Below are 17,374 nucleotides of genomic sequence, written 5' to 3' on the forward strand. Positions count from 1 at the left end.
GCTGATCACTCTCAGGAGGTTCGTCCTAGATCACAAAATAATTCTCAATTGGCGGGACACTCGCCCTATCCCATCACGAAATGAATAAGACACATCTACGTATTCAGCTACCCAATTCACGACTCTGGGAAGACGCAACCTAGATCCCAAAATAAATACATCCACGGATTCGCTAATCTAATTTGCAACTCAAGTGACATTCCATCCTAGATCCCCAAATAAATGCATCTAAACATTCAGCTATCTAATTCGCAACTCAAGTGACGTTCCATTCCAGATCCCAGAATAAATACATCCACGCATTCGCCCATCTAATCGCAACACAAAGGACATCGCATTCCGGATCCCGGAATAAATATATCTACGCGATTCCAAGCCCGATTCGCAACGCGAGGGGCGTTAGCGTAACTCTCTTTCCCGCAAAGTCAGACACCGTCGGGCCTGTCTGGGCAGTATCGGAGCTTCGATTCGAGCCAGAGGGTGGTTGAAAAGTCAATAAACCGGGAACGATCGTTCGCAGCCGGCCCCAGATATTTCAAAACGCTCCGGTGTTCCGCTGACACACATACGAAACGAACCGCGACCGGAAGTCCAGACGGATCTCGCGCCGCCTCATCCACGGTGAATTAGGATTCCCTTCAAACGCGACTCTCGATTGCGAAATTACGCTCCGTCCGACAATGTCGGAGCCGTAGACGTTTCTGGCTGAATCGGGACGAATCAAGGCTGCCCGTGCATGGTAACGTTGGAATCGAGGAAAGCCATGAGGAGGAGGAGGAGGAGGAGGAGGAGGATCGGCGAACGGGAAAGAGGACAGAGGAAGCTTCGTTCGGTCGAAGACGTACGTTCGACTCTGGGGGTCGGGTGGCGCGGTTCGTTCTATTGTTTAATTTAAGTGCCAAAGTTTAAACCGGGTTAAACGCCGTATAAATTCACGAGCTGCCCTCTCCTCCTTCCGCGTACGGTTTTGCGGATGGAACTGGCCGTGGGGGTGGCGAGAGGGGAAGCCGTCGACGGGCCACGAAACGGACCTGGGGAAGGGGGTGTGTTTAAGTAGCGCGGGACCGGATGTGACGTCACTGCGGTTTCCGGCCAGCAGTTAAAGCTGACGACGCTTCCCTCGCTTTTTCTACTTCTCGCGAACACGTCGTCGATACTTAATGCCGACTACGCGAGGTCACCGAATGGAAGGAATTTGGACGCGTTTAGATTTTTTCAACGCTTCGCTGCTTGTCTTTTCATCCCCGCTGATTAGGAGTTACTGCATTCGCGGTAGTTTGTTCGATTTCCAGGCTTTGGGGACAAGCTTGATTTTATTTATCAGAGTCGTATCGTTAAATATTAATTTATTTATTAATAAATAAAATAAATAAGGTAGTTAACGATACGACTCTGATACAATAAAATCAACGTTGCTCCCAAAGCAGTTGAACAAACTACTTAGTCTAGACGGACGTTCTAGACGGTGTACTCTTGTACATCTAACTCTTTCTTTTTCAACTAGTCTTGCGTTACATATGATTTTGAAACAATCCTTGGCCACGAAACCTGATGTCTACCATTGCATGCAGGTAAATGCTGTATACCGAAAATAATGATTAAACATGCGTGTACATAAATGAATTGATGGAACATATATGGTGCATATATTCACATAAATATTCAATGCATAATATACAAAATCCACACTCGACAAATAATAATATTTGATCTACGCTCGAGAATGAAACAGAGTACAGTCCGTCATTTCCTCATCGGTCAAGAAATAACCACGAACCTCGAGAAAATAAATTCTTCTACACATTTCGACGATCGTTACGAACCGCGATCGATAAGCTACGGTTCAAGAGGATCGTTCTTTTTGTCGAAGAAACTCGCAGAACTCGGACAGTTTACCAGCCACGGAATTTACAATCTTTCCAAGTCATAGATCTCCGCGCAACAAAACTGTCACGGTTATCACTGCAAACCAAGGACAGAGATGAGACGGTGGATACGAACCAGAGCAAAATACAACGAGAAAGCAAGTCAGCGGTATCAAGGTTTTGTCTTTTGTCCCGCGGTTCTCGGTTATAAACGCGTTTGTGCAGGGAAGATTAATAGTTACATTACCGGAATGCGTCGGGCCAGGTCCATTCGGGCTCGCATCGTGATACCTTCCTTAGAAATTAATATTCGAAGCAGCGCATTAATTACGTGGACACGCCAGACTTGCCGCATTAATACTCCGTGGATAATTTGCCATCCCGTGCAAGCACAGTGCCGCTTACCAAAGAATCCTTTGAGAGGATTCGAGGACTCGTGGATCATCGTACAGGACACTCCGATCGACTATAGTTACCGCTGATGGTAAGTGCTCGTGCGAGAGTTGAAGTAAATGCGTCGATATTCTTACGAGCATCGGATGAATGAAGTCACGAAGCCAGTCGACAGTAACATTGAAGACAAAGAAGACAATATAATCGAGAAATATTTACATTCTTCTCACTTTGTTGTCACCGGTTGAATTAAAGTCTGGAAAGTAACGACGTTTCTTTTACATTAAATTCAAACAAATTTTTAACGAATTCCTATTCGCGATCAATTATGCGCCCTTGTTTTGTCATCTAGTGTGTAAATTTTAAAACAACTGCTTTCCAGTCCTAATATAGCTGTTATAAATAATTATACAACGCACGAGGGAGAGACGTCGCGTCCAAGTTACCAATATCTTAAAAAAATTTGTCAAATTTCAACCGCTCCATCTTTTCCGAGTAAGTCCTACCAACTTGCTATTTCCATCCAAATTTCATCCCCTGCGCGTTCTTCTGGCGTAACAACGCGTGGGTGTCTCGTCTTTTTCGCGAAAGCGCGATTGTCTCGCTCAAACAACGCTCGGGACGGCGGGTAACCGGCGCGATCCGGGGCGAAGAACACTCGAGGGTGTTCCCTTTAGCGCTTTTGTGCCCGAAGGGGTGGCCGTGGGGGCGAACGGTACAATGAAGAGTCCCGTGGCTCGTTTCAAAGCGGCAGAATGCATCCGATGAGCTCGCCTCGTGAGAACGCGGCTACTTGCGCCAGGAAAGATTGACTCCGCGCCCTGGGAGCCGCGCGAGGGAGGACACGGACGAGGAAGAGGAAGAACAGAGGAAGAGCAAACGATTCCCCCGGGTGTGCGTTTAAACCTTTTCACGGGCATTTCCGCGGAAGGCACTTTGTGTTCTGGCCGACGAATTCGAACTATGCGCGTTTCTTTTCGCCGCTGTCCCCCGCTCGAAACGCGTCTGCATAAAGCACGAAACAGTTCCCCCGTTTAAATTGCGAAAGAATTTCTCTACGATAGGGGAGGTTTAGGATTTTCTCGTTGGCCGAATTGCGAGTCGAGAAAGAAATTCTTTTGTACCTGTTGAATAAGGGAGGTTTATAAATGAGTTTACTTGAAGAGGATGGCGTGTAAATATCGACAAATTCTTGGATAATTGTTTGTTTTGAAGGACTTATTCGTTGGACGTTGTAGAGCAGGAATGAAGATTACAGAGTGCGTGTCTTTCAACGCCACGTCAAATGTATTTTCTAGCAATTTTATGTATTAATATATACTAATATTATGTACCTATGTGGACAAATTTTGATGCGTTGGTCAACCTTGTTCTACGAAATAGATTATTATGTTTAGGACCTCTTCCAAGGTCTAGAATAAACCTTACCTTTGAGAATTAATTCCTTTAATTCCGACTATAAAAGTAGCTTTCTTTTCTAATATGAAAAATGTGTTAATAATGCCCACGGTCATGTTGCCACATTTCTATCGTCAGAGACCGAGCCTTCGCTAATAAACCTTCATAAATATTTATTCGCTAATAATCTTAATAATAAACTCCCGAATTCGACGATTAATGTTATCGTTAGAGAAGGATAACGGACGAGTCGTTCTCTCAACAAGTCGTTTTGTTGCACCAGAATGGAGATGCCAGGGAGAAGAAACAAAAGTCTCGGGTCCCGAATGCATCGCGGTTGGAGGCCAGAGAATTCTTAACCGCGAATGATGGAGTGGTAGGCTGGAACGAAAAGAGTCGAGCCGCGGGGAGGCGAAGAAAAGGGAGGAAACGTAAACGACCCTCGCGAAGCCACGGGCAGGGGCTCGAAACGAGTGTTTGCACGAAAGCTACTTCGCGAAGTGGTGTTATTTCATAAACTCGAAAAACTTCTGTTTCGTTTGAAGTCGCGTTGATTTACGCGCAGCTGGAAAACCTTAACAATGAATTGTCGCGCGTAGAACTCTATGAATTTGTATAATCATCGGTGAACAATAAAATTTGCTAGAAGAGAGCGAAACGAGGAAGTAGAAGCGTTGTATCGTCGACAAGGGAACTTCTTGCTTATCGAGTTCAGCAATTGTACGAATGAAGCTACACAACAGAGCAAAGGGAAATTGTTTACACGAATTATATACACGTTAAATAAAGTTTTCTTTCTTTCCATAGCGCGATACAATTGTATTTGCTTATATATTTCGTTTGAAGGTAAGATTGAGTTCTGGACGTATAGTAGGGACGAAGCAGAATCAGGTTCGGAAGTAGTCTGGATCCGTATTGGGTCAGACGTTGAGCGAAAATCGCTCGACTGGTCGCTAGCACTTGCTCGTGGTTTGAATACCATACTACCATGACAATTAAACCTAAATTTTAGTTTAACAAATTATCTAATACATACGCAGGTTCTGAATATGATTCGAAGTGAGAAACAAAACGTGCTAAATAATGTTTGAAGTCCTTACTTTTGCAAGTCCTTCTATTAAGCATTTAGACGATTTTCGCGAGAGGTTAATTAACATAAACTCATCAAAGAGAACAATTTTACGAACCTTTAAAACAGGTCGATTTACATAATGTCGTTTTTCGTAATCGAAGTGGCCACGTTGCACAGCTTCGAGCTACCGTTTGTTCATTACGAGTTATCGAAAGTTCACAAAGGGAAACGTATAAAGCTTTGATTCACGAATGCCTTCGACCTAAACAGGTTCGTGTTGTAAAGGTTCGATCGAACGTATATATTTTCAACCACGGTCGCTGAAACTTCGCTATCCTCTTTTTGCGAAAAACAAGGCAACGTTAACATGCGAACGCCCGTCCGTAACAATAGCGACGAGTTGGCGGCCGTCTGTTCTAAAAATATCGAATTTTCAATTTATTACAACGAGCGCAAAGCGAGCGAACGAAGTTGCGAGAAGTGAATTAATCCATAATTCGCTTCCAGGCGAGAATTAACGAAACTGAATCGTCGCCAGGCGAAAGATGGGATTAAAACCGGTCGCAACTTTCCCGTTGTATAAATTAAACGAATCGAAGTAAAATTTCCATCTGTCAGCTCTGTCCAACAGTTTCGAGTTAAGCGCTCGAGTAATTGTTGCAAATAACGCGATTTCCCGCGAATGCGTATCTCGATCGCTTTCCTATGCGAGTCCATCGTATCTCGTTTAGTGATGCACAGGGTGCTGAAAAAGTTCGTAAGCGTGCATATTTGATCGCATTATAAAAATTCAAATTCAGCGAAAGACGGTTCGTTTCTAAATTTAATTACAACGTACTCTATTTTTATCAAAGTTTTAAACAACGGTGAAAAAAAATGGACTCTCGTTCAGTCGAATGTTTATCAGTCGCCCTAAAATTCGTGATCGACGAAATCGTCGAAACGACAATTTCGGGGCGCTCTCTATTTTCCACGATCGTTCGACGCTCTTTATTTTTTCCTCTCTCTCTCTCTCTCTCTCTCTCGCGCGCGCAAGGCATTCAAAGAAAGTTTCTTCGCCGTCGCAAACGGAAGCGTTTCGTCGCGGAAAGCACGCGGAACAGCCCCGACACCGGGGCCTTTTGAGAAACCACCGCCCCCGTGCGTCGGGCACGTGCGCTTTGTCCGATTTTTGTAAAAGGCGCGCAGCTTCAAAGGCGAAACGTTTTGTTTGTTACGTGCGACGGGGCTAACTCGAATCGCGTCGCAGCCGATACAAACGAATCACGTGGCCGTCTCAGCTGACCCTCTGATTGCCAGCACGTGACCAGAACACCACCGAGGAGGACGCCGTCCATTTTCCACTTTTCGGGAACCAATAAACGGAGGGAGATCTTCGATATCGAGATTTTACCGACGGTGACGCACAAGAGGCGAACAGTGATGAGTATAAATACATTTACCGAATTAATTTAGAATTTATAACTGTCAATAACGTCTATCAAAGAGGTTTGTCTAAATAAAATAATAGACTCGACGTTTTCAAATAAATGTTTCGTTATAAATACGTACATGGATAAACGTTACACTCGTATGTATAGAATGAAAAATTTATTTGGAAACAAAAATATGCTTTGTACCAATATTGAATTAATAATAGAAAAACGTCAAACTTGGCATTTCATTTAGACAAATTCTTTTAATAAACACAGAGGGGTACGAATATTTATGGGACTGACTGTACGTAATCTACTCTGATTGCTATTAGTCCTAGATTAAAAAATTAATATTTAACGATAAAGGTGCTACGATATCATCGAAGTTAAATTATTACATTGTATTACATTGTGACGCAGTTTATTAAAAATAGTCGCGGTTGAATATTAACGTAAGCAAAATGTTTTACTCTATGAATATTTTACTCGAAGCTTTTCAACATGTGTGGACAGAGATGGATACGAAGAGTGCCATCGTGAGATTTTAAAAGATGGATGGACAGTATACAAATCAATAAAATCTCCCGACATAGCGTATCCTTGAATGCGGAATATAAAATTCTCCATCGCGCGAGCATTTATTAATTAAATGCTTATAAACAATTTAAAACGACATCGCAAGTGTCACGTGTCAATTATTACAACGGTCAACATGCTTGCAATAATAAATGTTAGTATTTTATCGAACTGCCTACCTATCTAAATTGAATTATTCTTTTCTATTTGGCACGGTAAATTAACTCGATTGAAAATTATTTATCGTCTCTATCGCGTTACTGAAATCCACGGACGGGACATTAATCCCGCGATCATATCAATATCGTAATTAAAAACAAGGCGCGTAAAACATTTCGAATTCGCGAGTCGAGCGATGTTTTATTATCTCGGGTGTCGAGTAGCGTGCAGTTTCCAATTTCCTCGCGCGCGGGGAGGGAAGTTTCGATAAATTTCCACGTTACATCCCACGCTTTGTAAATCGTAATTTTCCGTCGCAGGTATTTACGTCGACGAAAAAAAAAAAAAAAAAAAACACGGAACGTTCACCTATTCTAAATTGGACGCGACGTGTTTTGAACTGTATTGGCTCCGAATGAGGACCACGTGGACCTCCAATTGCAAGGACGTAAAACATTTAATCGTTAACATTCGGTACCGTATTCCTGCATTAGTCATTCAATTGTTGATAAAGACATCGACAACTATCGATTGTCGTTTCTTATTCCGTAGTAAAAATCTGCGAGTCTTACGTTCAATTTCTGTTTACGTAAAATATTTCAAACTTGCGTTACTACAGGTAACATTTCATTAATTTCACGATGTTAATTTCATGGTCTGTATACGAGCAATCAGTATTTCATTATTTTTTACCAGCAATCGTGTCATCTAAGGCTACCCAAATAAACAAAATACAGAGAGCCAATGGTTGTCAAGAAACGAGGGACTACCGAACTGAAATTTGGCTACCGAACGATCCCGTTAGGTAATCTTATATCTCGGTTGTCTGCGACCATTTCCAGACCCTCGTCGAAGTGTATCGGCGTTCATTTCGCCTAACAGCACGCGCCACTCGCGCGATTTACATAAAACAATTTCCGCAGCTGCACTTTCGCGTCTGCAGGTTGGACAGGGGAGGGGGGGGGGGGAAGGCTTGAGTGGGACAGACGTAAAATTCTCGTGTCGCGTTATGTCACGCGAATGCGCGATAAAAGCACCCGTGTGCAAGCTCCGCGAGAGAACCGAATGATGTTGTTCGACGAAACACAACCGTAATCGTCTGATCTCGTACGAGATCGTTCGACAAAGCGACCGGGAGAGACATCCGAGCCTTAGTCTCGTTGTTCGTAATCAAGAAGCTTTCGTTTCGCGATCGCAGATCCCTGCGAGCTTTAACGCTCTTCGTACCCCGTGTCCCACGATTTATCGACCAGAGGAGTGGAACGTTCGAGGCTCTGTTCCGGAGTTGTAGGTTCTTTCAAGTTAGAGGCGAATAATTGAATGAGAATATAAAAGGTGGATACGTAGAATGAGCAAGAATAATTGAACTGGTAATGGAGAGGAATGGAAAATAAAAAAATGAAGAAGAATCTATCGTTGAAAGCGTCGATCACCCCGCGCTGTATTATAATATTTTCACATGGAATGCCGGAATAAATCTGTTGATTAGAACGATCTCTCTTTCGTTGTACAAAACATGTCGAAAATTCGTGTTGAATAATTCTAAAATTGTGAATGAAGGTTACTTATTACCTTTGCAGGCTCTGTTACTAATGAAAATTTTATATTAATGCCACCACGATAGCCTTACCTTTCCTTGTAATAAAATTAAATATTACACCCATAGAGAGGGCGAATATTAATTTACCGTATTCTTCTCTTCAGTTTGATGGCTCGTGCAGTATTTGTCGAAATAAATCACATCTAAATTATGAAAAGAAACGAACCGAACCTTCCTAATTTGCCGCGGAATCATCACAGAGATATCTCTTTTACAGACCCTAGTCATCTTGACTCCGCCAGCGAATGGTCGTGTCATTAACTCGGAGCACAAATACACGGCGACGAAAAGTGTGGAGATAATTGATTTCGCGGATCGGACGGTAACGGCGAGTCCATCGGCGGGATCGGTTTTCGCTGTCCATTCGTTTCCTCTTCCGTTTTTGTTTCGCGTTTTATCGAGCCGCGTTGCGTGGAAATTAACGCGACAGCCGATTTACGCGTGGCCATTTTCCGACGGGAAATTGATGCGCGTCGATGCGCCACGACGAGCCGTGTAAATATTGTAAATCTTGTCGATGCGACTTGCAAACAGCAATGCGTCGCCGCCTTGATTAATCGTCGCGGGGGAAATTAATGACCGGCCGGGGTCGATACACCGTGCGATTTTATTTCGAGATTAAATATTATCGGGAAAGAAACGTGCCGATTACATTCTTCCTCGATTTTCCCGATAGAGTGGTTCGAGGTAATCGGATTGTTTAGTGTTCGAGCGATCGGCATCGTCAACGATACGTCTTTGAATTATCGTGAGCCTTTCTTTAAGAACACAAACATTTTGAACGATATTTCATTGAGACGTTGATGGACGGACAAAAATATGCCTTGTACCAATATCGAATTAATAATACAAAAACAGACTTTGGTAAATAAGAACAATTTTTCTTTTTTTGGTATTTTTGAAACATTGAAATTGTATGGAATAACTTCGATGCCTTCTGAATGTTTTCTAGAGTAAAAATTCTGATTATTTGGAAAAGGTAGCTCTCGTCCCTAACGATGAGCTGAAATTGTATGGAATAACTTCGATGCCTTCTACAGTAAAAATTCTGATTAATTGGAAAAGGTAGCTCTCATCCCTAACGATGAGCTGAAATTGTATGGAATAACTTCGATGCCTTCTAAATGTTTTCTAGAGTAAAAATTCTGATTATTTGGAAAAGGTAGCTCTCGTCCCTAACGAAAGTGTAATTTAACATAGCCTTATCAACGACAATCGTAACATTTTGAAACGGTTCGTATTCTCCAATTTCGCTGTTGAAATCGATCGCGATTCCCCCTGTCCAGACTCCGAATCCCAAAGTTCCCGGGGATGGGGGATGAATAAATGTTTACTTAATGGAAGATTAGTGTTACCCCGCAGCCTTAGGGTTATTACCGCGCGGACGGGGGATGGCGGCCGGGACGAACGTTAAATAGGCGGGCTTGGTAATTAATGGATTTATTATCGAATTAACGAACTCGACCGGTGAAAAATGGACAGAGAGAAAGTGGAGCGGTCTACGGTGAATTCGAAATCCATTACTAGACGGCGACAGCTCTGGGAATACCCTCCGCGGGGGTACTCGTGCCAAGTTGAATGCGCTTTTCCCGATGGAAGTCTCTGGCGAAATAAATCATCCGAAAAATGTTAATTTTCACTTTAACGCGGGCGTTCCCGCGGTGTCGAAAGTGACGACGCTTTTCCCGTCTTCTTATTTTGTTTACCTATTTCGATTTGGGCGCTGTTGAACTACTTTATCGAGGTAAAGGGTCCTGCAGGCTTTTTAAGGAGGTGGACTTTTTTTATTTATCAGTTTCAAGGGAATTTTCATTTGGTATCTTTGGGTACAGTCGATGCCATAAATATCCGTACCCTCTATCGAAGAAGTTTGACCGAAGTAAATAACAGTTTCGATATCGCCAAATGAGTTTTTCCTGAAATCTACCATTTAATTTAAACAAGTTTCTTCGGTAGAAATAGAAGGTTCGAATATTTATGGGACCGTAGATAGTTACTATATATTATCTGTGTATAGATACTTTATGTACTGCAAAATTTCAAGTCGATCCGAGATTCAGTCCTCGGGATATCGCGTTAATTTATTTAGAAAACAGAGTTTGAGAACAGAGGGGTAACGTTTAGTGTTTAATGAACCAAAGCGAGTGTTTCCTATTTTCATCGATACCAATATTCAACGCCTCTTCGTTCCGATTGTAAAGTGATAATCTGAAGCTGAAGTGCCGCTCCCAGGGATAAAGAAGAAACACTCGATAAATTACCTCGTGTTTGTCGATCGACACCGGTCTCAAGTGGCGGTCGAAGAGGAGCTTGTCAGGCTCGATGTTGATAGGGCTCTGTCTTCTTCCCTTGTTGCACAGAGGCCACTGAGGATTTATCAATCCCCAGAAATCAGCACCTAGAAACAGAGGAAATCGTTCAGTCAATATTTATCTCGGATGACAAATGTTGTTTCTTTACAGTATTAAATTAATAAAAGGGATGGTTGTCGCAACCGTAGCGTCCTATGATTAAGTAAATTCCTTGAAAAAGGCTAACACTGTCCAATAGTCCTCAGACCCAAGACATTGTAATTTTGAGTCCGATGATTACTTATTCCTTGGAAAAGGATAAGACTGTCGAATAGTCCTCAGACCTAAGAAGTCATACCATCGAGTCCTATGATTCAGTAAATTCCTTGGAAAAGGGCACCACAGCCCAATAGTTCTCGGACCAAAGAAGTCATGGCGTTCGGAGCCTTGCAACTTTAAAGCTCGACGCGAGGCTTCCAGCTGTCCACTGTCATCGAACAGAAATTCACGGGAAGAAGGACTCGTTAGCCTCGGCGTTCTTGGTATCGATTCTCGCGGTCGACGCGATGAAAGTTAAATTTCTCAGAGGGACGCAGGCAACCGTGGAGCGGAAAGGGGGTGGTAGACGGCTCCCCGTTGGCGGTGTTGCGAGCGAAACGAGTTCGGAAACCCCTTTTACCGAATAAAAGTTGACGCGAGCCAAGGTTGGGCTCCGAAGCGGCGCTGGCCAGCCGGAAAAGTTGAAATTATAGAAATTTCAAATTTCCGAACGGCTGACAGACGACAAGACGACGACTCCCGCCGTGAAAAGAGCCACCCGAGCCGCCAGAGGGGCGGGGGTGAGATGCTCCCTCCTACGGTCGCGCTTTTCTCGCGGAACTTGGCGAACTTGCGCTGAGAAATTGGAAACAGGACGCCGACGGGGCGGGAAAATTGTTTTTTCCAATGGACCTCGACGTGCCGCGAAACGATTTTTTGGCATTGCGGTCGCGTCCCGATAAACTCCGCTTGAACGGCGTCGCCGTTTATTTCGGCGATATTTTGCACCGTTTTCCTTCCCATTCGAATGGATTCTTTCCTTTTTCACTTTTATTTATGACAGTATTTCGCCTAATCTTTATGGAACTGGCGGTTTCGTAGTAGAATGTCAATGATCGCGATTTCAATCTAACCACTGTCTGCGTATGTTAACGATAAAAAATTGGGTCACTTCCAGGGAATTTGATTCAAACATACACCATTGTGAATTATTGGACAATGATGAATCGAAATGGTACGTGCCACAATAAAATTCATATTTATCCGTTTGATCGGAAAGTAAAAACATGGCGAAAAAAACAGTAAAGAAAGATATCTCTGGAGATTGACATGCACGACCTACCGAGCAATGAACGATAAAAATGATAACAAAAAATGATTAAATAGCTTATTAAAATGGATAAAGTCGTCGCCAATTGCGCTCGAAGTGTCCGTTCGTTTAAGCCAGATACATTTCCGTCGCATTCTCCATCTTCCCCTTCTGACGTCTACGATATTAACGATCCCCTGCGTCCTAGGGGTAAGTAATAAATTATTGCTCGTATAAACAACTCGTATAACCGACGCGCCAGGCACGTCAGCACGGAAATTTGCCACCGTGACGGCACGCGACGTTGTACACAAAGGAACTCCGGTAGAACGATCCATACACGCTCTGGTTTTCTACCGAAGTATTCCATAATGCATTCTCGTCTTCATTTGCCGTGAAACAATTCACCATATTCCGGGGGCACGTCCAAACAATCCCTTTGATTTCTTTCTGGAATTTTTCTTACATTTATTTTCACCAAAAAACGTCTCATTTAGAAGACGTAGAATTTTCAGGAATTAACCTTTTCATTTTCAGAACGTTTCTCGTCCTTTTGTTTCCTACGTACGATAATAATTGTATGACCTACAATTAACCCGCGTTATTAATGTTCGAAAGGTGCGAACTCCCTGGTGATATCGACTCATAAATATTAAATAAATGTTTATTAAATGTTTACCATAATAATCATTCATTAATATTCAAGAGCTGCTTGATGTTACACGCGAATACGCACCATTTGGACATTTATCTCTGATACACAAAACAGCGTGAAGAAAACCGGAAGAGGAAATTTGAACGTAATATAACATCGTCTGCATAAGTCGGAATTGAAAATTTGTTAATCGGCAATATACCAAAAGTCAAATACCTTTGCAATATTAAAGCTCCTCATCGGTTTCTTTAAGGGTTGACATCGCCACGAAAGTTCTCCAGACTGTCCCGCATATTTCTATTAAAGGACCAAGTATTATATATTTATTTTTTTATTTGCGCTTACGTTCGTCCTCTACGATCACCAACAAAGCCAGGGAGATTTACGACGTCCCTAGAGGATATCTGGAAGGTACCCGCAAAGGTTTGATATTCCCAATTCCACCATTCCCGGATAAACTCTCGACATCCACTTAACACAGTTCAGCGTTTGCTTCGTCAAAGGATTATATCGCCTCCCAGTTATATCTGGCTGTTGCACAACGACCCGTGTGTTCGCGGACGATTCTTTTCCGCGTTAACAAGAGGAGGCGGAGGGCGTCAAGGGTATAACGACACGCTGGCACGCGAGTGTAATTAAAAATTACACCCCGATAAGCGTGCGTACGGGGTCAATGCCGCATTCTTGCTCGATGCAACCACTGCATCGTGTACTCCCCGCACAGGGGAGCCTTTATCGTCGCGATACCGATGCAATTAACCTCAATCGTCTCGCGATTCTCGCCATCGAACTCGACAACCCCTGGCATCCCTTTGTGCTCGGTATTCCCGATTTTCCTCCTTCCATTCGCGAGCTGGAAAAACAGTTCCCACCTCAAACGAAAACCGTTGGAAATATTTTTGAAGAATATCGTCGACCTCGTCGATTTTCACGAAGAACGTCGTTGTAGCGAGGATTGCCTGGCACAAGGGAAAAGTGAAATTAACGAATCTACGGTTGGAATTGGTATCGACGATTTTCTTCGATCGATTTTATTTATTGTTTCACGATAACCTCGAAGACGAGGATGACTGTGGGCAAGAACTTTCCATTCGAATCGTGAGATACCATCTTCGTGAATAGATACTAATTATTATTATACGAGAAAAATAAAACGTTGTTTCTCTCCTCGGTTAAACACTTTACGTGTCCACTAGAAGGGACAGGGTGATAAAGAATGCATAGATTTAATATTAAGCAATAATTAATAAAAGCAGTAAATAATACAGGTAGACGGTATGTATAATGGTTTTGTCATTGTCCGATTCATTAATTATTTATGTAATTAGCGGCTTCCAAAATGGTTTCGATGCGCCAGTGGGTTCATAAAGCCGGAAGATATAGCACCTTCACGTTTTTGGAAATAGAATACGTAATAGAATATGTACAAATATAATATAATTGCAAAAATATATACATGTCGAATTTAGTGACCTCCTTTTCGAAGTGGGTTGAAAATATCATAGCATCGTTACAAACCTCGAAATATTTCTTGCTTCGTCGTACCACGAATCGAAATATTTCCTTAGCTTGAGACGACATTCCCCGGTAATGATTTTACATCGAGTAACAATTCGAATTATTATTTATTCCTACAGTCCAATGCAACGGTGACACGTCGCGTATTAATGCTGGACTCGCCTCGCATACACGGAAAATTTTACCAAGCGATGGAAAATTTTACAATGCTCGAAATACATTTTAGAGAAATTTTTCGCGAGAAACTTATGCATTAATCCGACGCGACGAAGGCATACAAATTTTTGCGTATTTTCCCTCTATCTCTGTACCTGGCCACCTTGGCTGCATTATAAATACAGAGTGGACCATTTAAACGGGGACACCTGTATACCTTCGCTGCTTATGGATGCATGAAAAAACTGTCCAGAAGAAACTTCAACAGTTAGAAGGACACGGATACGCTGATAGGGGACCGAATTTTCCTCGAGATTATTTTGCTAGCGTTCGTGGCTCGTCGATTTATGTTTGTCGTCAGTCGACGATTTGTGCTGGCTGTAATTGGCACTGGAAAAATAATCTCCGTTTAATTGATTTCTCTCCTAACGATTCATGATTGTATATACCACGCAGCAAAATATCAACGTTTTACTAATTCCGAAAAATTAAACATGCACAGAAACGGATCAGAAAATACTTGTTATGCAGTGGAGGAACTCGAATCAAGAACGAAGCATCTCATCGAGGGATTCGAAATACCTCATGAAATATGTATGCGATGACGAAAAATCCCCAGAAAAGATTTTCGTCGGAAAAATCATTGACAAAACTCGTAGTTTCCAACAGTTTAATCTCTTCTTCAACGTCCTTTCACAAACACCACCACTCGAGACGTCTAAGCGATCGAAATTCGTGCCGCGCGCTCTGTACAACCATCGTTAGATCTTTCTCCGTTCGAAAGGCATAAACTCGTCGCCATTTGAATGCAAAATTATTATGAGCCGGGGGGATGAAATACCATAGCGTACTTGTAGCGCTCGCGATTTCCGCGGCGCACATATTCATACGTAAGTAAATAGCTATACGAAACGAAATACATGGCGCGATAGAGTACCGGAGTAATTTGCAATAGTGATGTTGACTCTACTTTACAAGCTGGCACGGGAATCCCGTATTTCAGGGTATTTCGCAATTTACTTCGTTGTGCGCGTTTGCGCCATGTCCCGGTACATTTTCATACCGGCGCCGGATTTTCGATTCTCATTGCATAATCATTTCTTCGAGAGGAAAATTCTCTGACAAATTTTTTTTCCGTACACGCGAGAACAGACGAGTTTGATACACGCTTCGCGGGTGTCATCGGTATTATCGCGTTCGCTGTCACCGCGATAGAAATATTCTCGTCGTTGGAAGGGTCGCGGAAAGCGCGACGGTTCGTCGGGATGGAGTGGAATTTTCGAAACGCCTCCACACGGCCTAACGACTGAGAAGAACGTGTTATCATTTTGCGCGCTCGCGATTCAATTATTCGAACGAATTTTACTTTTCGGGCGCACTCGATTCTCGCGCGCGTTTAACGACATTTGATATTCCGAGTTTTATTTTATTTCGGTATTTTCGATACGCTTGTTCCGATGGGTATAATAATCGTTGCTTGGTGAAATTTACATCTAAATGCGTGACTCGATGACGACGCTCGTTTGTCGCATTATTTTCGACGCCCTCTCGCGTTGAAAGAGGTGGATTATTGAAATAAATCATTTTTAAGAACGATGTTTTCAAGGACGAGCATTTCTTGCGTGGATCGTCAATTTTCACGCGTTCTTACTGTGAATTACCTTGTGTTTTGAATATCATAACATTGATTTGTAATTATACTAAATAACGAGTACGTTCGTCCTTTAAATTAACAAAGGATATCACGTTACCACTGAATAAGTATATCATCCATGGCTTCTATAGCCTTTCCATTTCAATATCGTATCAAAATTATGTTCCAAATTCGTTCCACTCCTGATGTTAATATTCGATGCGATAATAAACAAAATTGTCAGCCTGGAGTCCAGAAAAATCGACGCTTCACCCTCAGAATTTTCTCTAAATTCCATCGATGCTAGTTTCTCAAAATCCGCATGATTCCTAGTTTAATAACCGTCTTCCCTGTGCTATGAAAAAGGGATAAAGCATATTAACCCAGCGTCCAGCGAGATTAGGAAATCCGATAACCCCAAAGTAATCGAACTCCGCGTCGTCCCAAAGGTTGTTATCAAACAACACCGATAAACTCCTCTTTCACCTCCGCCGTGGACTAAAACAACCCCTAGTTCGTCGATACCTCCAACCATTTCTACCAAATATTTCCAAATCCTCGGAAGAGAAACCTATCCCGAGACGCGAAATCCTCGTGCCCACCCTCTCGCTTAACGAGGGAAGCTCCGCCGTATTTTTCGAACGATCCATCCGCCGATTAATTGTTTTTATCAAGAAAAATCCCGGCAGGGCTGATCCACTCGCGATTAATCCCACCCTTCCTCCCGCCCGTCTTAAGCGTTCTCCTTATCAAGAGGAATCCGACGTAGCCGCTCGAGCTCGAGCCGAGAGGGTGGAAAAGAATCGGAGGCTGGATGAGAGAACCGAGAGGGTGCGGGATGAGGCCAACCCCCGAGAGAGAGAAAAAAATTTCAGACAATTATTCCAGGCGCTAGGTAACCTGTAATTACGTCGGTTAACGAGGACGCAACGACGCGCGAGGCGGGGTTGTTTATCCACTTTCCCTTCGTTCCCCGCGGCTGTCCGCTCATTACGAATTATTAGGCACCCGTTGGACGCGGAGTCCCGCGAGGAGGACAGGTGGGATAATTAAAACAGGTGTCGTCGGAGCGGACCACGGAAGGGAAGCTATCGGACGTGGGTGGAAACCCGACCCCCGCAAAAGGGGGATCAACAACGACCGCCGGACTGGGCGAAAGGAGGTTCGGGAAAAACGGGCAAGGGGAGGAACGTACGGCGAACAACGCGGAAGAGAGACCCGAGCCAGACCTCGAAGAGGTGGAAACAAAGAGAGAGAGAGAGAGAGAGAGAGAGAGAGAGAGAGAGAGAGAGAGA

The 17,374-nt window shown here is 43.2% G+C and overlaps 1 protein-coding gene across 4 annotated transcripts in view; it reads right to left on the reverse strand.

Moving 5' to 3' along the window:
* Window positions 1-17,374, reverse strand: part of LOC128878986 (carbonic anhydrase-related protein 10) — a 216,303-nt gene that overhangs the window by 60,313 nt on the left and 138,616 nt on the right. For all 4 annotated transcript variants that reach the window (XR_008457545.1, XM_054127725.1, XM_054127726.1 and 1 more), the window contains exon 3: window positions 10,740-10,876. Coding sequence is in view for 3 of the 4 variants with exons in the window: in XM_054127725.1 (XP_053983700.1) it covers window positions 10,740-10,876 (137 nt within the window). In the remaining variant the exon portion in view is untranslated. The remainder of the gene's footprint in view (window positions 1-10,739; window positions 10,877-17,374) is intronic.

Source organism: Hylaeus volcanicus, chromosome 6, assembly GCF_026283585.1.
Source record: "Hylaeus volcanicus isolate JK05 chromosome 6, UHH_iyHylVolc1.0_haploid, whole genome shotgun sequence".
Taxonomy (NCBI): domain Eukaryota; kingdom Metazoa; phylum Arthropoda; class Insecta; order Hymenoptera; family Colletidae; genus Hylaeus; species Hylaeus volcanicus.